This window comes from Neovison vison, chromosome 9 (assembly GCF_020171115.1).
Source record: "Neovison vison isolate M4711 chromosome 9, ASM_NN_V1, whole genome shotgun sequence".
Classification (NCBI taxonomy): domain Eukaryota; kingdom Metazoa; phylum Chordata; class Mammalia; order Carnivora; family Mustelidae; genus Neogale; species Neogale vison.
In genome coordinates, this window is record NC_058099.1 from 30,950,950 (window position 1) to 30,976,339 (window position 25,390).

At 38.4% G+C, this 25,390-nt stretch overlaps 2 protein-coding genes across 3 annotated transcripts in view; one reads left to right on the forward strand and one right to left on the reverse strand.

Annotated features, from left to right (window-relative positions):
• INVS (inversin) overlaps positions 1-1,901 on the reverse strand; it is a 168,880-nt gene extending 166,979 nt beyond the window's left edge. For both annotated transcript variants that reach the window (XM_044265260.1, XM_044265257.1), the window contains exon 1: positions 1,681-1,901. The gene's annotated coding sequence lies outside the window, so the exon portion shown is untranslated. The remainder of the gene's footprint in view (positions 1-1,680) is intronic.
• Positions 1,902-2,044: 143 nt separating this feature from the next.
• ERP44 (endoplasmic reticulum protein 44) overlaps positions 2,045-25,390 on the forward strand; it is a 93,529-nt gene continuing 70,183 nt past the window's right edge. The window contains exon 1 of the mRNA XM_044265261.1: positions 2,045-2,296. Coding sequence (XP_044121196.1) covers positions 2,240-2,296 — 57 coding nt within the window. The 5' untranslated portion in view covers positions 2,045-2,239. The remainder of the gene's footprint in view (positions 2,297-25,390) is intronic.

Below are 25,390 nucleotides of genomic sequence, written 5' to 3' on the forward strand. Positions count from 1 at the left end.
CTGCCTTAAAGTCAAAGTGTTTTCTTAATTTTGGTAAAGGTCAGCTCTTCACGTTTTTATTTTGCTGACAATTTGAGTTAACATGCTGGCAGAAAATATGGGCTTTGTGAGACACTTCTGTCATGTCAGAAGAACCACTGTCACAGGCAGGATTATGCTCAAGTGACTTGAAAGAAGCTGCAAAACGGGTGGAGGTAGAAACACAGGAAAGGAGGAATTGGAGGAGGGCTCTAGGCCTGATTCTGTTAATAAGCAGCGTGCCTTAGGCTACCTCAGCTCTCTGATTTTCTGTAAAATATAAGCAATGAAAAAGATAGACTACACTGATTCATTCAGTAAGTTGAGTGCTATGTGCTAGGCGCTGTTCTGAACTCTAATACATGTCAATTCAGATTCTAAGTGATCAGAGTTTTAGGCATATCACAATCTCCCCCGCCCCAAACCTCTTCATACCCTTTGAAAAATACATGAAAGTTTGATCTCAGTTATATACATTTCACCCCATAATTATTAGCACTTAGCACAGTAACAGGTACATAGCTGGTATCAGTCAATATTTGTCCAGTGAAAAGTCATAGGCTGAGTGCTAAGTCCAGAGGGCGAGCAGGATCAAAGTTTAATTTCTTGGACTAAAGAGGTCATACTCATTGAGCATCTGCTCTTTTAAAATTCTCCATTTCTGTATCTTCTGTCAGAGAGGTAGTGAAGTGGTCTAGAGATAAGAACACAAGACTAGAAGAGAGAGACCTAACTAAAAGTCTTGGTTCTACCACTATCTAATTTTGCCACCTGGGGAAGGTTCTCTAGGGTCCTTTACTAGCTCAAGAAAAATCCCAAATATATTTATACACACACACACACACGGTGCTTTTTTTTTTTTTTAGCAAATAATTTTTATAGATGAATAGTAAAACCGCTTTGTCAATTATAAAGTGCTATAAAATGTACAGATACCATTAACTAATCATAACCAGCCAGTGTAATAAATGCTTTAATAATTACAACAGTACAAAAATAGTGGTGCAGCAGTCACAAGCGAAAGAAAAGTCTTTCTGATCAGGACTAAAGGGTTGATTTTTTGGGAAGTTCTCAGAGATGGTGACACTTGAGATGGCATTCTAGATAGAGAAAGGGCTAAATCCATTCCATGGCAGCAGGAAAGCTCGAGTACAGGCAAGGAGTACGGAGAACCTCAAAAAAGCAGAATGCTTCCCAAGTACTCAGTACTGATTGTGTGGTTAATATCTGGGACACGTGGACCTGGTTCGGTGTTTGCAGATGAGGCTGGGGAGCTAACTAGGGCCAGATTAAGATCCTCAATTGCTTGGCTAATGAATTCCGTAATTATCCTGTAGGAGCGATCCATGCATTAGTAGTAATCACAGTCGCACTGAGCTTTTCAGTTTACAATGTGCTTTCCCATATTATCCCACATCTACTCCCTACACAAGCCCAGAGACAATTAGGGATAAGTCATCGACTCATTCAACTGAGGCCCTGAGAGGTGGCCGACTTTATAATGCAGTAATTAGCGCAGAAAGAAGAAGCAACAGGCGAGGAGGCTAGTGATGAAGGATCAGGCCAGGGCCCAGGGCAGGTGGGCCTGGAGTCTCAGTCAGGGACCAAAGCAATGATGCAGATCGATCGGGAGTTTCCCCAGCCAGGCCCCTTCCTACTCACCCTCGCCTCCTCCAGGACTCACGTCCCGGGGGCGGCTCCAGGAGGTACGACCCCGCAGTGGGACGCCCCTCCCGTCAGGACTGTACACTACATCCGTCTGGGAGAGACCCCAGCGTGCTGAAACTAGAAGAACCCCCTCCGAAGGCCGCCCGAGGCGCTCGACCGCACTTCCCTCTGGGAATTGTAGTTCCCATCCTCTAAAAACAGAGGTTCGTCGTCCTCCGCCCTTTCTATCCCACAGGACCCCGCGCGCGGAGGAGTCTGTGGACTTGGGACGAGAGCCTGATGGGAAAGAAGTTCTGGATGCCCGATGACGTACTCAGCGAGAGGGGTGCAGGACCACATTTCCCAATATGCTCCGAGGTGGGCAGGACCCGGAAGTGAGGGCGTGCGAGGCCTCTCTGGAAGTTGTCCCGGGTGTTCGCCGCTGGAGCTCCGGGTCCAGAGGACGAGGTGCCGCTGCCGGGAGGATTGTCCGCTGCCGCCGGCTCCCGGAGCCCAGCCCTTTCCTAACCCAACCCAACCCTGCCCAGTCCCAGCCGCGAACCCCGGCGTTACCATGAATCCTGCCGTCTTCCTATCCTTACCCGACCTCAGATGCTCCCTGCTGCTCCTGGTGAGTGAGTGAAGGAATGACAGACCCTTCGACCGACTCTCGGACGGCCTCACGCCCTCGCTAAGGGGGAACACAGCTGCCTCCACCCTTGCCTTCCTATTTTTTCCTCCGGTAGCGAGGAGTGCACCCTCCCCCGCTGCCTTCACTCTCTGCATCCGTCTGTACGCTTCCCAGGCCCGCGGTACCCGAGGCCTGAGAAACCACGGTCGGAGGTTGGGACCTGGAAACTAGAGAAATTAGCCTTGGGAGAAGGATACGTGGGAGGGTCACGGGCGAGGAGCTCTCCCTTCCCCCAAGACTAACGGAGGTTGTTTCAGGCTCGAGGGCTCCTGGACCTGCTGGGAGCTTGAATTGAAAAGGACGGGAGACAGACCTACTGTTCCCTCCCACCCTCTCCCTTTGGGAAGGCCGACAGGTGCTGGGGTCCTGGGAATCTCACGCCAGAGCTCTGAAACGGTGCCCGGGTTGGCAGAGGGCTCTGTTGTGGCTTGATGCGATTGGTTGGGAACCCGGAACTGGAGGCAGATTTGGAGTCCACCCGGGGAATAAAGGTTTGAAGGGTGGACACAGTGCCTATCTGAAAACCTCAGCTCAAGGCCTCCCTCAGATTTGTCACACATCCCCCCTCTCCGAAATTTAAGCAGAATTGTCAGTGCTCCTGATTTAAGAATGACCAGGTTTTCTGCATATATTTGCACTCATTCCTAAACTTCCTCACCTGCTTGGCTCCATCCCATCGTGTAAAGGAACCCAGTCCCTCTTCCTCCAAAGTACACCTCGAATGTACAGCCTAAGTAATTCAGGCTGCAGGTCAAATTGAGAAAAAAGTGAAGGACGGACTCCATATGGCAAAATGACGTACCTTTAATCGAGCTGTTATCGTACAATATTGGAAAATAATTGTGGTAGGTTTTGGAAACCGAATTTAAGATGAACAGTAGGTCAAACTCACTTTTTTTTTTTTTTAACAATTTAAAAAACATAATTCAGTGACTCATAATTAAGTGACTTGTATAGCTAGCTGGTTACTGGCAGAACCGGGACTTGAGGCCCGTTTCTTGACTTGCAATGCTTATTCCACCATAGCACGTTACACTTTTAATATTTGTATTTGAAATTCTTAATTTCTCTCTCCCCCTTCACCACCTCCCCCACCTTTCTTTCCCTCTCTCCATTTTTTCTTTTTGATTTGCAAGTCCTATTAAAAAGCCATATACAGTATTTGGGTCTTCTCAGAGAAAAAGCACTATGAAAAACTAAAGGGGATGTCAAAGTACTTTTGAGAACTAAGAGTTGAATATACACATGTCATATTAAATGATGAAGTGTCTTACTGCCATTTCTTGTACAGCAGTGACTTTTCTATAGCATTAAATATTCTGTAGAGAGCTCTTTTTGGTAATTTCATTAATACACTGTGCTTCTCTTCCTTTTAGAAGTACTGGAATAAAATCCATTGTTATTAAAGACTACTCTTACTTTAAAGATACTAGATATTAATCTTTTCCCTATCTGTAAAATGATAAAATGCTCTCACTTGTGAGTTGTCTGCTAGAAATTACTTTTAGGTTACAAAAAATCCAAAACCAAAAATAAAATCAACCAAAAAAACAAAGGACAAAAATCCCAAGACATTAGAAAAGTAGAAATACTGAATAGGAAAACTACATCAGATGTACTTCCCTGGAATGGTATGTTTGCTTACAAAACTTAGTTTAAGAAGGAGAAAGTATTTATTTAGAAATAATTCATACTTTTTATAGAAAACCTACAAATCTATTTAAATATAAAAAGATTTTTCCCCTAATAATTCTAAAATCTAATTAACAGTTTGTATATTTAAGTAAACATAGAGGAATAGAAACTTAGAAGACATTTTAGAGAATTCTTATAAAGTTAATGGACTTGAAAATAAAGCCCAGGAAAAGGTTTAATAAACCAGAATTACAAGTCAAGCTAGATTCAGTTTGAACACAGTGTTTACCAAAGCAGTTTTAATTATCCTAGATTAGTTAGCAAATATTTATAAAACATCTGTTTAATCACTACTTGAGCTATCTAACTGGTAATTCTGTCCTAGTGATGGAACCTGCTTCATCAGCATCCCTCCTGTTTAAAAATATATGCTTTATCTTCCCCAATGTACTTTCTTCCTCCTCCCTCCAACTTCCCCTCTCAGACTTCAAGTTACTCCCTCCCACATACAGTCATCGAATATCCAAGTTCCCACCTAGCTGAGGTCATCATTTTTCCCTCACTAAAAAGCCATATGTTCTCTTACTACAGTACTTTTTTTTTTTCAGGCAAACTATACCTCAGCCCTAAAGAACTCAATCTGTTCAGAGTGTTCAGAGTTAGTGGTGTTCATAAGATAATAGCTGAAGCATATCATCTTTAGACTTCCTAGTAAAAAAAAATTTTTTTTTTTCCTGATCTCAGAAACATTTTGGATTGTAGCACTCTAATGCTTAAAAAGCCTTTCTGGGATGGGTAACTAAACACACAAGCTCAATGTGGTAACTTTTTTCCTGGGATTTCATATATATTTCATATTTGAATATAAAAGGCAAACTAAATGTCCTTTAGTTTTCATATTTGTTCTTCATGTTCTGTGGATGATTCGAATGCTGGAGACAGCAGTGATTCTCTGTTAACAGCACTGTGTATGAAATACCTGGACTGGGAAATTGCTTCCAGTTGTGTGTGCTTTTTTTTTTTTTTTTTTTTTTTTTTGAGAAGGCAGTGATGAGCAGAGTGGGGTGTGGTTGGCAGCGTGCAGGAAAGGGGAAGGGCTAGAGAGAGAGAAAGAGCGAATCTTAAGCAGTCTTCACGCCTAGCATTGAGCCATGCTGGGCCCAATCTCAGGACCCTGAGATTATGACCTGATTTGAAATCAGGAGTGGGATGCTTAACGGACTGAGTCACCCAGACCCCCTCATTTTTTAATTTATTGTTGAGGAACTAGATCCTCTGTCATTCAGAATTTTCCATATTTGGATATTGCTGATGGTATCCCTGTGTGTGGCTTTATGTTTCTCTCTTCCTTGTGTTTCCTATAAATTTGTAATTAAATTTATGTGGTCTCAACCACAACTCAGTGTATAGTTTGGTATAGTTTGTTTCCTTTAGCTTTCATTTTTTAGTTTTCAAAAACTTACCTTCTAGTGTATAATTATGTAAAATTTACTGCTTCTAAAACTAAATCCATAAAGCAAACTATTTGGACGAATCTAGCTTCTATTCCTCTCTGTATGGTCTTATCTCTCCTAATGTAAGGAACTTTAAAATTATTTTTAAAAGATTCAGCAGTCTGCTTGTATGTCTGTGTATATGTTTCTCCCTCCCCTTTGATAAACTGTAGCTTATTATACTTTACTTTTTTTTTCTTTTTCAACTTTAAAGTGTATGAAAATGTTAAATCACTAAGTTGTACGCCTGAAAGTAATATTACACTGTATGTTAACTAACTAGAATTTAAATAAAAACTTTAAAAAAAAGTATATCCTAGAGATCAGGATAGAAATATTCCTCATTTCTTCTTAAACCGCTTATTGCTTCCTTTGGTAGATGTACCAGATCCACTCTTGTTTCCCTTCTTCTGCTGTAGCAAATAGTTCTGCAAAGATTATCTGGTGCATACATGTTTTTGCTAGTGATTTTCCAACATTGTAACAAGATTTCCATATATCCTTGTTAATAAGGTATGATATGGACAGATAGGGTGTTTGTCAATATGATTGGTGAGAAATGGTATCTCAGTGCATTTTGATTTGATTGTTTTTTAATATGAATGTGATAGAGTTTTTTATGGGTAAAGGCCATTTGCATTCGAGTTCTTAACTCATTATTTCTTTAGTTGATCCTATGATGTAGTATGAGAATATACTATCGTCTCAGAATTGCATAATATTTCTGGTGGGTTAAACTTATAAAAATCTTGGAGAAGATGTCTGATTGCTGCAGTTATTGAAAACTATTTTCTAGGGGTGCCTGAGTGGCTCAGTTGGTTAAACAGCCAGCTCTTGATTTTGGCTTAGGTCATGATCTCAGGGTCCTGGGGTTGATCCCTGCTCTTCCCTTTCCCCAGTCTGATTTCGCTGGGGAATCTGTTGAAGAGTCTCTCCTTCTCCCTCTGCCCCTCCCCCCTGCACGTTCTGTCTCTAAAATAAATCTTTAAAAAAATTTTTCTATACTCACCGTGATTTTTAATAGCTTTATAATAACTCAGCCTTTAGATGCACTTTAATTTACTTCATCTTTTGTTAAGACATTTAGATTATTGGTTATTTCCAACTTTTCACAGAAAAAATGTACGAAAGATACATGCAAGATGTTTACTGCAAATCTCCAAATACATCCTCAGGATACTTTTCTAGAATTGTATTTCGGGGTTCACATGATGTGTCTATTCTTTAGGATTTCTGGTACATTGTACCAAATGGCCATGCTGAAAAGTTGTACTTATGTGTATACCTACCAACAATGTATGAGTATGTGGAGTCCTCACACTCTAATCAGCAGTGACTGTTCTTGTAATCTCTACCAATTTAGTAAACCAAAATTGGCATCTGATTTTTATTTACATTTCTTTCATTGCAACCTAATCTGAATATTTTTTGTATTTATTGACCATTTATTATTCTCTGTGTATGTGTTCATGTTATTTGTCCCATTTTCAAGAACTTGTTTTTACTCTTATTTCCTCTAGTAATTCAGAATAGATACACTCACAAGATAGTTTAGGAACAATGAAGAGCGTCTTTGTTGATTGGTTTAACTTCTGTTCAAGAGGTAGCAGAGTGCAAAGAATTCTGGATTTAATGTCGTCCAGTATCTCTGTACACGTTCTGTCTCTTGCATGTACTTAACATCGTAACCTTAGATAAATCACCTAACTAAATTTTTTAGTGTATAAGGTAAGCACATTGGATTCAGTGATTCAAGGATTTTTTTGTATAGTATATTTTGTTTTTCAGAAAGGATATTTCTGTATCTTCCCTAATTAATATATTTAATATGTAATTGGCCATCTTCTTAAAAAATCTGACTTTTTAACAGGTTGCAGGTCTGTGTCTCCTCACTCTGATCCAGTGCAAGGAATAACATTATTTGGTCACAGCTTTTCTGATACTGCCCATTGCTGTACTCCATTTCACCTAACCAAGGAAGTGATTAAAAAGTTTGGCTTTTCATAGCATTTACTGATCTTTAGCTTGTCCTTGATTCCATATAGAGGAATTATCTGGGGCCCTGGCTGCAGTAACTTTATATCATTGGTATTATTCTTTCTTCCTGTTATTTGAATGCCTGTTTGCTATCTGCTGTGGAAGAGAAAAATAAAATTGAGATGCATGTCATACTTCTAGAAATTTATAATTCATTTAGGGAGAGAAGATGTGTATGTAAATAGTTAAAATTCCAAAAGGAAAGTGATAGGTGCCCTTAAGGTATTTGTGGAAATGGTTTATAGATCTTGCTGCCAGAAGTGTGTTTGTAAAGCCTAGGCATCTGCATCAACTGTGGGTTTCTTCCAATGTCCTCAACCCATCCCAGGCTGGATCAGTCTGCACTTTAACAGTGTACACAGCTGCTTCATACATGACCATTAACGTAGGGGAAGTACAGCTGTAGATGTTTGAAAAAGATTACTTCTCAGTGGGCGAATCAGAGAAGTCTTCTTGAGGAAAGCTGAGTAGGGCCTGGAAGGGTTAAATTGATGGGTTGATTTTCAGCCCCAAATGGAATGAATAGAAAGGGTTGTGTCTTTCAGTAACTTACTAGATCTCTTACTGGAATTGAATACCTGTGGTGTTTTGTTTTTAAAGAAGTCTTGCTGTCTGTCTTGCTGACATGGCCAGATGTCAGAATTGGCCCTAAAGAAGTTGGCAAAACCCTTCAGCAGTTTCCTTTAGAACAACTCATTATTACCTCAGCTGAAATAAAATCATGGTCATTAGTGGATTCTAACCTGTGTTCCAATTACTCCATTCAGGAGGGAGGGAAAATGCTGCTTTTCCAAAAGTCTCTTCTGTAATGTTGTGTATCTCAGGTCGTGGTTATGTTATTGTAAAGACTGAAATCAAATTCTAACTGTTTTGATTCCGTTGACTCAAATACTGTGGTCAAGATCTCTGTGATCCTCCAGATATGTGATTTTGTCATTATGTAGAACCTTGAGCATTACATTTATCTTTCAAGTCATCTGAGTTTGTAGACCTGAGCGTTACTAATAGAGAAAAGCAATGAAAGAGAAGAAGGAAATCATCTCGAACATTCTAGTGGTATTTGCTAAAAAAACCCAACAAAAACCCTATTGAGTGAATGAATAGTAGAGTGCCAGTACCTTTTCCATTTCTTCATTAAGATTATCACAGTCTAGTAGTGGTAAGGTTGGTAATTGGATTTAAGAGATTTTAGAAAAAGTTCTTTCTTTAGGAATTAGAAGAGTTTTTGACTCTGGAAGAAATTAATTGGAGCTTTATTTCTGTGGTACTCGACCGTTAGTGTCTTGCTTGAGTTTTAGGTAGGAAGGGATGTAAGAACCATGAGTGGATCACATGCAGTAGTAATGACGGAAGGTATTAATTGTCTAGAGTTGTGCTGTAAATTAAAATTAAAGGGGCACCTGGTGGATCATTCAGTTAAACATCTGCCTTTGGCTCAGTTCATGGCCTTAGGATCCTGGGATCAGCATCTCATAGCTCCCGGCTCAGTGGGGAGCCTGCTTCTCCCTCTCCCCTTGCCACCCCCTCCCCATCCCCACTCGTGCTCTCTCTTCTTCCAGATAAAGAAATAAAAATTTAAAAATTCATTAAAATTAAATAAAAAAGTATAAATTCCACTCCTCGGCCACAGTAGTCACATTTGAAGTGCTCAAAAGTCACAAGTGCCTAATGGCTACTATCCTGAACAATGCAAATTATGGAATATTTCCATTACTGCAGAAAGTGCTATTGGATAGTGCTGGTCAGATCTTGCTCTTGAAGTCGGTCTCAGAAACCAAGACAAACTGAAATAAAGAGGAAAATGCCTCAAATAGTGTTTTAAGGCTTTTGAGGAACATATGTCTTCCTCTCCAATAATAATCTGGGAGATATCAGTAATCTTATCAGTGAGCACAGATTTGGCTTTTGGTTGCTTGTTAGCAGATTTAAGAAGGCACGAGAGAATACTAGTTAAAACTAGAAAGTATGAGTTTATGTGCTAGTATTGATTCTTCTACTTGTTCACAAGGTCACTTAGGGCAAGTCATTTTCTTTATTGAGGCCTTAGTTTTTCAGTTGAAAATTGGGTAAGATTGAATAGACTGTTTTGAGAATCCAGTGGGCATTCTGATGGAATGTGATTCTGACCTTGGAATAAAGAGCTGCAGTTTGTGGTAAAATCCCTTTTGGGGGGGGCATCTTTAGAAATGATGCTTTAGGGGCATTTTATTGAGTAATACATTTTAGTACAATTACCTGTAAAAAGAGTCTGTTGGTAGCTGTTGTTTGTTTCAGGTATCAGAAGGAGCTTCATTGGGGCGCCTGGGTGGCTCAGTGGGTTAAAGCCTCTGCCTTTGGCTTGGGTCATGATCCCAGGGTCCTAGGATCCAGCCCCACATTGGGCTCTCTGCTCAGCAGGGAGCCTGCTTCCTCCTCTCTCTCTGCCTGCCTCTCTGCCTACTTGTGATCTCTGTCTGTCAAATAAATAAATAAAATCTTTAAAAAAAAAAAAGAAGAAGGAGCTTCATGAAGCAGCTTAATCTTCTGATTTGATAAATCCACAAATTAATGTGACTCCCCTGCCTGCTTCAAAATGGCCAGAAATTAGATGAGCTCGTGAAGACAGACTAATATCTAGTACTTATGTTAAATGGAGTTAACATTTGTCAGTCCTTTGGACAAGATACTTGAATATTTACATGCCTGCCATTCAGCTGTTTTGTTGTATTTGAAGTTTTGGAAAATGTAGAGGGAAAATGACCGTACCACAATGAAGTCTGTCTCTTTGCTTAAAAGAACTGTTTCAAGGGTCAGATAACTGGTGTGATTTGGGCTTACTCCGAGAAACTAGATATAGACGTTCTCAGTTCCTTTGACTTCTATTATTGTGGTTGTGGCCCAAGTGCAGAGAAGCTCAGTGGCCTGATGACAAGCACACACTGTAATGACTTCACATTCTGAAAGCGCTAAGAATAAAGAGGAGCTACTTTGTTGTTTTTTTTTTTTTTTTGGTAGTAAAAATAATTTTCTAGAAAACTGGCTAATTCCTCAGGCTTTCTAGATGGCATCAGTTTTTACTATAAGAATGGATACTGAGTCTCATAGGAAGTCTTGTGATCTGCCCACAATGAACAGAGGTATTGCAGTGTCACACAGCACGTGGTTCTTTGTTGTTTTAATCTTTGAACAGTTTTAGAGACCCTAATTTTGTTTTAGAATTGTAAAAATTGTGTTACATTTTATAAGTACCGCGCGCTAACCGATTGCGCCACTGGAGCTCCTTGTGTTACATTTTAAAAGCATGTTTTACTTGTTTCAGAAATCATTCAGTGTATTATTTAATTGTGCCTCTGCTCTAGTCTTAGGATATCTTCCAGATGATTTGAATAACCTTTCCCCTAATGATAACTTGAAAGTATATTAGCTAAAGAGAAAGCTTTTTAGAAAGAGTATTCAGTTTAGGAGTCAGACGGGGGCTCCAGTCTTGGATCTGCTACTGTACCTTGCCTATTAACTCCTGAGGCCTAATACCAGTATTCTGTCCGACTCCTAGGAGGTGTTATTATTTGCACACTTCTGTGATTTTGTAGAACAGAAAGTATCACGTTTTCTTATTCTTAGATCTTCGTTTCTCATACAATACCTTATACAGGTTAAGTGCATCATAATAATTTTGTTAAGTGTATGGGAAAAAGAAAAGGTAGAGCTAGAGTAAAGATGATCAGGAATGCTTAGGGAAGTTATAGTTGGTAAGTATCACAGAGATGAGCCTTAAAGTAAGTGAGGGAGTCAGTCATTTGGATTATTAAGGAAGAAGGTTTCCTGGCAGGGGCTGAGTCTCAAATGTGGGAGTGTCCCAAGCATGGTCCAAGTGGACCAGCCAGGAGGACAGCATGGTCGTCATAACCGTGAATAAAGTGCATTGTGTTGGAGAAGATTAAGTCATGTAGCTGAAACACATGCAAAGTTGTGCTTATTCTTACTGGTATGCTGTTTGCTGCTCCTCCCCTCCCTCCCTCTTTCTTTTCTTTTCCTTTCTCTTCTCTTCTCTTCTCCCTTCCTTCCTTTTTCTTTGCTTTATTTTATTTTAAAAAAATTGCAGACCTGACCCAATAAGGTAGAACTTCCTAATAGTGTTACTGGAAGTAATTATCTCCTCAGCCCTGGCCCAGTTGCTCCTGCTCGGAGTGATGTAGTGTGCCAGTATCTAATTTACCCCAGTGGGCCCCCAGTTTGCTAAGTTAAAAATATTCTCTGTATGTGGCAGGGTAGGTCATAGCCAACAGTTGTAGTAACTTCAAATGTTAAAACAAAAGTTTTCCTAATTTTTTTTTTTTTGATTCCTGAAAGAAGTATGCTTTCATGATACAGAAAAGCATAATGAAAATAAAAAGGTTCATATCCCCACTGCTGATAACATTTTAATATATGTTCTCCCAGTTTTTTTCCTGTGCATATGTGAAAGGACTTTTAATAGTAACATGCATGTTTTGAACAAGGTAGGTTTGTGATTTTTGCTCTTGTTCAGTCCTGTTGGAGAGTGGTAGACCACTGTTTACGTAGGAATACAGAAGGTGCCCCTATGTGTACATGTACTTATATTCATGTAATTTGGAAGTGACTCCTAATTTGACCACTTCACTTTGCAAAGTATTTAACCTTTCTGAGTTTCCATTTTCTCACACATCAAATGGGGATAAAGACCTCTTCTGCAGAGTTCTGGGAAGACAGACTATTTGGAATGTGTTCATGGTACATAGTAGACACTTGCTGACAAATGTTTGGATGAGAGAATCAGTGAGTGATAAGTGTTTGAATACATTTGGTGCAGGGAGGGGTCATTTGTAGATTGTCCATCCAGTGATACTGAAACTGAGTGCACTTAAGTAATGAATCGGCACCACTAGCTTCCAGTTCTTGTGGTCTTCTGATGTTGATAATTGTACTATTATACTATCAAGAGCATGTTAAAAGTCTGCCTATTAAGTGAGCAAGTTATCTGCCTACCTCTTTTTTTATAACTGTGCTTAGTTTTGCATGTAACTTCAGTATATGATGACAGTAGTTTATGGAGACAGTTGCATTTTGTTGTACAGGCCATTGGTTTTATAATTGAGAGTCCTGGGTTTAAAACCTGTTCTGCCATTGGTTTGGAGAGCTCACTTAGCCTGTTTGATTTTTAATCATTTAACAAATATTTGCATTTACTGTATACCAGATACTGGAAAGTTTCAGTTTCCACATTTATAAAACAGGAATAGTATAATTCCTACTTCAGCTGCAGAGTTGTTACAATGATGTAAAAGAGATAATATATGGGTTTGTAAATAAAAGTTGTTTGAAATATTTTGGCTTACTTCAGATGTATGTTTGTTGCTTGGTTTCTCTACCTGGAAGCCTATGTATGTGGTGTATATCCTTTTCAGGAAAAGTTGATGCATTATGGAAATAGTTCTAGGGTCGAATTGCCAGAATAATGACAATACCAGAAGGTAGAGTGACTTTGATGTTGGCGAGAACTAGCTCATTCCCAGCTCTACCTCTTTGTAGCTGTGTGATTGATACTAAGCAAATTTCCTTATCTTTCTGACCCACAAATTTTCCATTTTAAAAGTAGGGATGATTATTTTGTAAGGTTGCAGAATTGAGATATATGTTATATAGGATACTTTACATCATATCTGGCATATAAGAGACTTTTTTTTTTTTTTTGTAAGGTAATGGATAGAGAAGGAAAGCTTGTCAAGTGGATGGAGTCATCCTTATGCAATGGAGAAAGTCTCTTGGAGGACAGCAATTGTGCTGACCATCTTTCCATGTTGGTACTATCTTTTCTTGACCCTCAGAAGTGAGTAAATGGATGAGGCTTTTTATTCTGAAAGTCTAGTTCTAAATATTAGTGGTTTCTTAAAGTACTTATCAACTTGTCTCTTCCCCCTGGTGAGTTATGACATAGTCTTATCAAAATAGTGACAAATGTAACTATGATTGATAGAAATAAAAATCTCACTTGATATGCATTTCTGTTTTAATACAAAAGCAAATAAATTCCTATAAGTGGTAGAAATGAAAGTGGAGAAACATGCTTTATGCTTTGCTGTTTGAAAGGTATCATTTGCTCCACAAAGAAAGGCATCATTTCTATGACTTCGTACACTCAAAATCATTAAAAAAAAATATATCCCTCACTCCTGTAATTGACTAGGTATTTGAAAAATGATGATGATTCTTTGGAAATATATAATCTTTCTCTTGTTGAATTTAGTAAGGGAAGAGAAGATTATTATAGCATATTTTTGGTTACTGAAAAGATGCAAAAATAAAAATCCTATTTGTATAGGTGTGGAAGATTTCAAATTGCTGGTTATACGGTTTGTTCCTATAAGCCTAACTTACATATATGATAGTCATCTTTTAAATATTGCTTCCACTGGAGAGTAAAGTTATTTACCTGTATAATATTTAATACTTTCAGTAAGTTTTGGCCTCACACTTTGTTATAGATATGATGAAAACTGAGTAAATCTTCTTGAATTTTTGAATTTGGATACTCCTGAAAGTATCTGCTGAGAACCCATTATATAAGTTAGTTTATGATGGGTATTTCAGCTTGGATCAAGAAAACCTTATCATAGAGTCTTGCTTAATCTCATTAATGTATCCACAAGTCCCTCCAATTGAGAAGATTAGTACTTGGTTAGAAGAGGAGGGGAAGGGGTGCCTGAGTGGCTCAGTTGGTTGTGTCTGCCTTTGGCTCAGGACATGACCCTGGGGTCCTGGGATCGAGCCCCTCATTGGGCTCCCTGCTCAGTGGAGAGTCTGCTTCTGCCTGCCCCTCTGTTTCTCCCTCTCCCTTTGCCCCTCCCCACTGTTTATGCTCTTTCTTGCTCTCTCTCAAATAAATAAATAAAATCTTTTAAAAAAAGAGGAGGGTAAATTGTGTTTTCCAGTTCTATCTATCTATCTATCTCCTTGATATGTACCAGTTATTAACATGAACAGGAGTGACTTAAGGTATAAAATAAGATGAGCACTCGAGAAATAGCTTTTAGTTTTGAGAAGTATCTCGTATTCTGTAGGACAATAATCAGAGTTTCAGTCTTTCTCATTGGCCCATGAGGCAAGAGAAACCACCTGGCTAGATATGACTAAAATAGTTAATTATATCAATGCCTATTATGTTTGATGCTTTAGTGAAGGTCTTTCTTGCCTATTTTATTTGGGGCAAGATATTGATTTGTACAGTAGTATTAATTTCCCTGGACTAACTTTAGCTGTTGTAACACAAAATGGATTTTGATATTTGAGGAGATTAGCAGAGAGCTTGTCTGTATTCCTACATGAGATGATTTTTCAAGTCTATCACCTATTTTGGAATATTATTTTGAAGTGCTAAGTTAATAAATATCCCTATTGTAAAGACAGGATAGAAAATATTTTCTTAATGGCTTAAAAGGTACTTTTATTCCGGTTGTTGAGATGATTTTTATTTTAAGGAAGGAACGAGGCTGTCTTCAGGGCACATTTTCTTTTTTTTTTTTTTTAAAGATTTACTTATTTTAAAGAGAGAGAGTGCAGCAGGGTGCGGGGCAAAGGGATAGGGAAAGAATCCCAGGAAGACTCCCTGCTGAGCGGGGATCCTGGAGGGACATGGGGCTCCATCTTACAACCTTGAAATCATGACCTGAGCTGAAAACAAGAGTCCGATGCTTAACTGACTGAGCCACCAGCTATCTCAGGGCACATTTTCTTCTGGGAGAAATAAAGGACCAGGGTACCTGGCTGGCTCAGTTGGTTAAGTGTCTGCCTTTGGCTCAGATCATGATCCCAGAGTCTTGGGATTGAGCCCCGAGATGGTCTCCCTGCTCAGCAGGGAGTCTGCTTTTCCCTCTCTCTCTCTCTGTCCCTCTGCCCCCACTTGTCCTCACGCGCTCTCTCTCTCTCTCTCTCTCAAATAAATGAAAGTCTTTTAAAAAAAAGAAATAAAGGACATTTGTATTATCAGTAAAGCATATTAACCTGTGGTTAGGACTGAGATAATTCCTATCAGTAAGTTCTTTTGGTAATTAAAACTATACCATTCAAACGAACCATTTTATCACTGAAAGTCATTCAAAAATATAAAAAAGTATTTCTTGACACAACATACAAGGCATGACTTCTTTTATCCAGTGATGGCAGGCAGAATCTATTTGGTTTTCTTTGATTTACATCTATGAACTTTTAAGTTTGTAGATTCAAAGTTTGTAGGTAGAGGATCCAGTGTCTGTCTTACTAGAGGCTAACAAATATGATTTAACTTTTTAAAAACGCTGATTGTGTTGTATTCCCTAGGTCACACTAGCCTCCTATTTGTGAATTACACTACTCTTTGGAAAGTCTTCTGCTCATTACCCTTTTAGCACTTCATACTGGTCACTACCCCATTTCTTCTTGAAATGCTGTTCTCCCTACTGCTTCTATGCTCTAGTGGTTCCTTCTTTCTCTCCCTGCCCATACCACACCATGGGTGGGGGGAAAGGGGAAGGGCCTGCATTGACAGAAGGCAATAAGGAAGTGAATGTGGATGTTCTTGACTATACAAGAGCTGCCTTTCTCTCCTCCCCCAACCTCAGTCTTGTCATCCAGTCAGCTTTAACCATTGCCATTCTGAAGTTTGGAGTACCTCATTGAATTTTTCAACCCTTTAGTTAGTCATCTTTTAAAAGTTTCCCAAATTTCCTCCACTCTGGTCTAGGCCCTTATGTTCCTTCCCTGTATTACGTTTCACTCTTTTAACTGTGTAGTCTTACTTCATAAAATTCGGACCACTCATCTTTCTTAAGTCTTGAAGTCATCGTGCTTCTCACTTATAAGAAGTCTCTCATGCCTTCTTTTCCGCTACAGCAGATGTTGACCCCTCTGCCTATCTTTCAAGGGTATTATATTTACTCTCCTTATACCTTGGTATTTTTTTCTTAACAATCTGGCCCTAATGTAGCCTTCCAATGTACCTACCAGTCCTGCATTATGAACTTCCATAGCCAGGTTTTGCTATTCACTTACTTTATCCATAGAAACTACTCTGCTCATCTAACCCATGGCAGTGCTTTCTGCTCTTTTTCTCCTTACTCTACATTTTTCTAAGGTACTTTGTGTAAGCTTTACATTGCGTGCATCATCTGTCTTGTGTACTATTCACACCTGGTCATGAAGCTCTTGAAGCATGGAATGTGCTTTTGGATTCCCCACAGGCTGTGCCTTCTTCATTGCTTCTGTCCGCATTGGTTCTCATGCAAGGACTGCCATGAGCTTGTGGATATGTTCTCGATGAGCTGTACTTGATAGAATTGTGATGAATGTATAGAAGGGAAAGGTGAGCAGATGCTCCTCCCAGGGAGGTAAAACTTTCTAGTGGCGCTACTTCATACTGGATTGGTTTGCTTTGTAAACTGTCTCTCAAAGCAGGTGTTCCTTGGAGGCTAAATGGCTCCTCTTCCAAGGATGCTGTCAGGGAGAGCCCTGCATAGGGGGATATGGGGGGAGGTATTGCACACTTAGATAAAATTGGGCCCTTTCAGCTTGGTCATTTGAAATAACTACTATTTTGACCTAATGAAGTAGAGGTCAGAGAGACCAATGGGAGTTGAGGGGTTGGCCAGGGTGATGTGAAGAAGTTAAAACAATAATACTGATAATTTATAGCTAAGTAATCATTATAGTTTATGGTTCTACTTTTCAGTGCTGTCTTTACATTTTATGATGTGGAAAACAAATTTTAAAGTTATAATATTTTTGTGGCCTTCACGTTTATTTGACTACTGAAAGAGTTCCATTTAGAAGACTATCTAACCTACATAGCCTCTTTATTATTATTTTTTTAAAAGATTTTATTTATTTATTTGACAGAGAGTGAGAGAGAGGGAACACAAGCAGGGGGAGTGGGAATGGGGGAAGCAGGCTCTTTATTTGGAAACTTATTTTGAATTACTGAAAACAAAATTTTCATCGGAACTGCGCAGTTGTTTCACTTACTGGTAAATAGGAGAATTATGCTTACAATTGTCACAATGATAAAAAAGATGTGAACTTAAGCTGATTGAAATTTGCTTTTTTTCTGCCTCTTTAAATCAGATCCAGTGATGAACACAGTAGCTTTTGTGCCCCTTCTCTTGATTGTGGATTGATTTGTCACTGTTCTGCTTGCTAGCTTGTCCTGAGGCAGGCCCAGTATTTTTCTCAAGTCTTTTGAGGGGACTGAGGTCTCTAGAATTTTCGCTGTATGATGAAGTATATGTTTTGTTTTGTTTTGTTTTGTTTTTTCTATTTAAAAGTAATCCTTTCACTGTCATAATTGAGTTCTAGTCCTCAAGCAAAGATTTCCAAAAATGCTTCCCATTCTGACTGTAAACCAGAGGTCATTTGTGGCCTCTCCCATCTTTAAGTTGATAGGCTTCTTTTGTGGTCTCATAGAATTGTCTATGAAGAACTTTAAAGTTATTTGGTTCAGTCTGTTCATTTAGCAAACGTTGTGGAGTCTCTGCTATTTGTCAAAACATCATACTAGGTATTAAGGAAACAATAAAAGAGAATAAAACTGGGGTGCTTGAATTGAGTTAGTTAAGTGTTTAACTCTTAATTTCTGCTCAAGTCATGATCTCAGTGTCTTGACATCCAGCCCCTGTGTTGCGCTCCACGCTCAGGGTGGAGTTGACTTGAGATTCTTTTTCCCTTCCTCAGTCCCTCCTGCTCGTGTGCGCTTTCTTTCTTTCTCTGTAAAATAAATAAATCTTCAAAACAAAACAAAAGTATAAAACTTCCACCTCCTTGGCAAAAGTAAAATAAAACAGGAAGAGAGGCATTTTCACAGTGAAATAACTTTCACTATTTTATAATAGTCTCAGGTTTTTCACATGCAATGTCATTATCATATGAAAGGATCATAATGATCAAGACTTGTTGCCTATGATATATTTATTTGCCAGATACTTATACAAATGGTCATGACTACTTTGGTACACATATTTAGTTGTTGAAAGTGAACCGATATGATTTTGCCTCTTAGTTTCCTGCGGATCCCACAACAAATTAATGCAAACTTGATGGCATAAAACAAATGTATTCTCTCACCATTCTGGAAACCAAAATCTGAAATCAAGGTACTAGCATGGCCATGGTTCCTTGTTTCCTCTGAAGGTTCTAGGGGGAGAAGGTTCTAGGGAGGCCCCTCTTTGCCTCTTGCAGCTTCTAGTGACTCTGGGCATTCCTTGACTTACAGATGCATCACCAGTCCCTATCTTCATCTTTACATCATCTTTTTCTCTCTGTCTCTGTGTCCTCTCCTCCTCTTTCAAGGACACCAGCCATTGGATTTAGGGCCCACCCTAAGTCTAGGATGATTTCATCCCATAATCATTTATTATGTCTGGAAGAGCCCCATTTCCAAATAAGGTTGCATTCTGAAGTTCTGGGTGACATGAATTTTGGGGGCACCCTGTTCAACCCACTGCAGACTCTGTGGTCCTTTTTGACCCCAAATCTGTATTTATGTAGATACATAGGGAGAAAAAAAATAAAATACTGTGTGCATGTATATGTAGCTCAAATGTTATCCCTTGGGCTTGAAAAGTAGTGAATTAAATATTTTTGTTGCATTGAAGATATTTAGTAAAATAACTTTATTTGCATTAATAATGAAATAAGGAATAATAAAATAGACTTTTTAGAAAAACAGTTTTAGGTTCAGAGCTGTATTAAGCAGAAGATACAGAGATTTCCTGTGTAATCCCTGCCTTCATATAAGTAGACTCCCTCATTAAAACATCCCCCATGAGAGAGGTATGTTTATTACAGTTGATGAGTCTACATTCACCCATCATTATCACCCAAAGTCCATAGTTTACATTAGGCTTTATTGTGGGTTTGGACAAATGTATAATGACATGTATTTAACATTATAGTATTGTACAAAGTAGTTTCACTACCCTAAAAATCTTCTGTGCTCCACTGATTCATCCATCTCTCCTCTCTAACCTCTGGTCACTGATCTTTTCACTATCTCGATAGCTTTACCATTTCTTTTCTTGTTTCTCATGTGATATCATAGTTGGAAACAAACATAGTGTAGCCTTTTTAGATTTGCTTCTTTCACTTAGTAGTATGCATTTAAGTTTCCTATATAACTTGTCATGGCTTAATAGCATATTTCTTTTTTAGCACTGAATAATATTCCATTGTCTGGATGTACCAGAGTTTATCTGTTCACCTACTGAAGGACATCTTGGTTCCTTCTAAGTTTTGGCAATTATGATTAAAGATTTTGTAAATATCTGTGTGCTGGTTTTAGGTGAACATACACCCTTACTTCCTTTGAGTAGGTGCCAAGGAGCATGGATTGCTGGATTATATAGTAAGAGGATATTTAGTTTGGAAGAAACAGCCAAACTGTCTTCCAAAGTGATTATATACCATTTTGTATTTTCACCAGCAGTGAATGAGTTTCTGTTGCTCCATATCCTTGCCTGTATTTGATGTTGTCAGCATTGTGGATTTTGGCTATTCTAATATGTGTGTAGTGGTATCTCAGTCTTTTAATTTGCATTTTCCTGATGACATATGATGCAGAGCATGTTTTCATATGTTTATTTGCTGTCTGCATGTCTTTGGTGAAGTGTCTGTAGGGTCTCTGGCCCATTTTTAAATCAAGTCGTTTGTTTTCTAATTGTTGAGATTTAAGATACTTTATATATTTTGAATAAGAGCCCTTTATCAGATGTGTCTTTTGTAAATATTTTCTCCAAATGTATGGCTTGTAATCTTACTCTCTTAACAGTGTCTTTTGCAGAGCAGAAATTTAATTTTGATGAAATCCATCATATCAGTTCATTCTTTCATGAATCATGCTTTTGGTGTTGTATCTAAAAAGTCACCTGGGGGCACCTGGGGACACCTGGGTGGCTCAGTCAGCTGGGTGTCTGCCTTCAGCTCGGTATATGATCTCAGGGTCCTGGGATCAAGTCTCATAGCAGGGAGCCTGCTTCTCCCTGTCCCTCTGTGTGCCACTATCCCTGTTGTACTCTCTCTCTGTCAAATAAGTAAACAAAATCTTAAAAGAAAATAAAAATAAAAGTCATCACCAAAACCAAGTTTATCTAGATTTTCTTCTTTATAAACTTGTAGGAGTTGTATAGTTTTTTGTTTTATGTGCCTAGTTCTGTGATCCATTTTGAATTAATTTCTGTGAAGGGTCTGTGTCTAGATTCATTTCTTTGCATGTGGATGTCCAGGTGTCATAGCATCATTGTTGAAAAGGCTCTTTTCTTCATTATATTGCTTTTGATTCTTTGTCAGATCATTGATTCTACTTATATGGGTCTATTTATGGACTTTCTTTTCCGTTGGTCATTTCTTTTGGATTTGCTTTGATTATCATGTCATCTGCAAATAAAAGCAGTTGTGTTTCTTCCTTCCTAATCTGTTTATGTCTTACTGCATTAGGTGGGACACCCAATATGATCTTGAAAAACAGTGGCATGAAGAGACATCTTTGCTTTGTACCTGATCTTTATTGGAAAGCTTCAGGTTTCACACCATTAAATATAATGGTAGCTGTAGTTTCTTTATAGAAGTTCATTAACAAGTTTTGGAAGTTCATCTCTATTCCTAGGTTACTGAGAGTTTTATCATGAAAGGGCGTTATATTTTGTCACATGCTTTTTCTGCATGTATTGATATGATCATATAATTCTTATTCTATAACCTATTGATGTGAGAGGTTACATTGAATGATTTTCAAATGATGAATTGGCTTTGCATACCTGGGATAAATTCCACTTGGTCATGGTATATAATTCTTTTTATCTACTGGGCTAGTATCTTTCTGAGGATTTTTGCATTTATGTTTATGAGAGATATTGGTCTGTAGTTTTCTTATAATGTCTTTGCCTGGTGTTGGTATTATAGTAACACTGGCTTCATAGAGGGATTTAGGAAGTATTTCCTCTGCTTCTGCCTTCTAAAAGAGATGACAGGGAAGTGGTGTAATTTTTTCCTGAAGTGTTTGGTAGAATTCACTAGTGAACCTATCTGGGCCTGGTGCTTTCTGTCTTGGAGGGTTGTTGATTATTGATTCAGTTTCTTTAATATGGACAGTCTCTTTTTTCTTGTGTGAGTTTTGGCAGATTGTGTCATTCAAGAAACTGTTCTGGTTCATCTAGGTTATCAAATTTGTGGACAAAGTAGTTCATAGTATTCTTCGACTATCCTTTTAATGTCCATGGAATCTGTAGTGTGATATCCTCTCTTTCATTTCTGATATTAGTAATTTTTAATTGTGCTTGTTCCTTTTCTTTTCCCCCAACAGAGGGATTTAATATAGGGAATTGGTTTCATAGGTGTTGGGGGCTGAAAGAGCAAAACCCAAAAACAATAATAACTCCATGGAGTAGTTCCATGCCTAGTTTGAGGGAGATAAAAGAAGAGATTGTTATCATCAAAATATAGGGCTTTGAAAGGGGGAGCCACTGAGCTCTGGGGAAGGACGTGACTAAATAGTAGTGCTATATTCATATTATTTCCCATAGCAGTTCAACCTATATGTATCACTATGACTACACAGAGAAGTTACAAAGAGGGGTGCTTGTTTGGCTCATTTGGAAGAGCATGCAACTCTTGATCTCGGGGTTGTGAATTTGAGCCCTACACTGGTTTTAGAGATTACTTAAATAAATAAAACTTTTTAAAAAACGTTAAAAAGAGATACACCCCCTAAAAGGACCTGGCTCAGACAATTTCATGGATGAATGCTTATAAATACTCAAGGAGCTTATGAAAACTTACTATGTGCTTTGTAAGAATTCTGAAAATAACACTGTGAAATCATACTGCCATCATCATCATCACCCCTTTCGTTTCTGACAACACTGTGGCACAAAATGGTTAATTTGCCTAGTGTCAACTACTAGGAAGTGACAGATCTAGGATGTAAATCCAGGCAGTCTGTCTCCAAAGGCTACAGTCAGCCACCATGTTATACCCATCCCTGTGCTGTCTAAACTGTTTCAGATCATAAAGGTGAAACTTGTCCAGTTATTTTTTAAAGACATAAATATCTAGTAAAATACCTTAATGTCTAATAAAAACAGTACAGAAGAGAACTGCAGAACAGTCTCAACTATTATATTAGCATAAATACTCTAGTAAAATATTTGCAAGTAGAATTTAGTAGAATATTAAATCTGCAACTTGAACAGATGGAGTTATTCTAAGAAGATAAGAATTATTCACTGTTAGGAAATCTGTTTAAAAATCTTACCACACAAGTCAAGAGAGTAAAAACAAATGATACTGCTTAGTTAATAGTTTTTCAAGTGGTACAGGAAAATATTCTTGATTAAACAGTTTAATATGGAAAGAAAAGTATAATTGGAAAAAAATGAAAACCTATATCCTTTTGCCCCTTCCCATTCCTAATTTCCATCCCCCTTTCTTGAGGTAATAGTATCAGGTAAATCAGATAAAAATTTTTAATGTATTATTTAGGTCATCTTACAACCTTATTTAGCTGAAAAGTGAATAAAAGTTATGCTATTATGTACATAATGTTTAGTGTTCTGTCCTTTCAGAGGATTGTAAACTTTCTAGAACCGTGGCCTTTTTTTTTTTGAGATAGTTGACAATGTTATGTTAGTTTCAGGTGTACAACATAGTGATTCAACATCTCTCTACATTAATGCCCTGCTTACCACAAGTGTAGCTACCATCTGTTACCATAAAACACTAGTACAGTACCATTGATTATATTCCCTATGCTATGCCTTTTATTCCTGTGACTTGTTTATTCCATAAATAGAAGCCTGTATCTTCCACTCACCTTCACCCATTTTGCCCGCCCCTCACCCCCCTTTTTACTCTGGCAACCATCAGTTTAAACTTCTCTGTGTTTGTAGGTCTGGTTCTGCTTTTTGATTGTTTATTTTAGATTCCACATCACATGAGTAAAATCAGTGTTTTTCTCTACTTGACTTACTTCATTTTAGCATTAATACCCTCTAGGTCTATCCTTGTTCCTTCTTTTTTTACCTGTATCTCATGGCAGTTAGCAAAGGGAGACAGAAGTGCACAAGGGAAATAGAGTCTTACATTCAGACTTCCTTTTAATAAGCTATGTTCATTCCCTGATTACTTTCAGTGGAAGTGCTTAGAAAGCTAAAATACTGCCTCTCTGCCTACTTGTGATCTCTGCCTGTCAAATAAATAAATAAAATCTTTAAAAGTGTATATATATATATATATATTTATATATTTATATATATATATATTTATTGTAGAACATGGTACTCAGGAATAGGAAACCAAAAATGGTAGTGATGGAGATCATGAAGTAATCAATCACCCTTTGTATATATGAAAGCTTTGAGACCACCACTAGGGGGAATTTTAGACCAAAGGAGGAAAGACAAACCCATTTGCTTTGCAAAGTTAATTAAAATTGTACGAGACCTATGGGTAGCATTAAAGATTCTTTTTTTCTGATGATTGAATTAGGGTAAGTATTTCAGCAAGTATAAGGCCTTGCATGACTACTACTACTACTACTTCTTCTTCTTTTTTTTTTTTTTAAAGATTTTATTTATTTATTTGACAGACAACACAGCAAGAGAGGGAACACAGGCAAGGAGAGTGGGAGAGGCAGGCTTCCTGCCAAGCAGGGAGCCAGATGCAGGGCTCCATCCCAGGACCCTGGGATCATGACCCAAGGTAAAGGCAGACACTTAATGACTGAGCCACTCAGGCACCCTGCAAAGACTACTTCTGATTGACATTTAGAATTGGTTTAGCTAGAAGGAACAGTACCATTTTGAAGATACCATTTTGAAGATTTTTTTTCCATATGTATTTTTTAAGATTTTATTTATTTATTTGAAAGAGAGCATAAGCACAAGCGAGGGGGAGGGGCAGAGGGTAGAGGGAAAAAGCAGACTCCCCGCTGAGTAGGGGAACCCCCCCTCCCCCGCCATGGGACTTGATCCCAGAACCCTGCATCATGACCTGAGCTGAAGGCAGACGCTTAACTGACTGAGCCACCCAGGTGCCCCTGAAGATACAGATTTTAAAGTAAGCAGTGGTTTAACACATTAGGCCTATATAAAAATGGAGTCATTGGACTTGCTAATAAAATATTTTTATTGTAGGGGGGCCTGGGTGGCTCAGTGGATTAAGCCTCTGCCTTCGCCTCACGTCATGATCTCAGGGTACTGGGATCGAGCCCCGAATCGGGCTCTCTGCTCAGCAGGGAGCCTGCTTCCCCCTCTCTCTCTGCCTGCCTCTCTGACTACTTGTGATCTCTGCCTGTCAAATAAATAAATAAAATCTTTAAAAGTATATATATATATATATATATATATATAAAATTATTATTTTTTTTTATTGTAGAACATGGTACTCAGGAATAGGAAACCAAAAAGCCTGAGAGTCATCCACAATTAAGTGAATATGGTTAATAAGAAACCAAACGTTTTACTGAAGAACAGTTTTTTACTGAAGTTTGTTGACTTCAGTAAGTAGTTTAGTAGTGAAGTAAAAACATTTTTTGACATAGTAGGAGGTGTTTTCTTCACTTTGTGCAGTTTAGAAATACATATGCTACCAGTGGAAACTGGTAAATAAGACAGTTGAAGAATTTTGGTTGTACAATTTAGGATTTTTCAGAGCCTTTATGGTATAAACCTTGAAAAATTTTTTTAAAAAGTGAAAACATTGGCATTTAGCTCACTATATTATCTTGTATATTGGCTGTCTTCCCCAGCCTCCTTCCCCATTTCTCTGTGGGTACTTACTTACTTTTTCTTCCAGATAAGCTACTTGTACTCAGCTACTTGTTTCAGGATCCACTTCTTGGGGTCTGTCAATT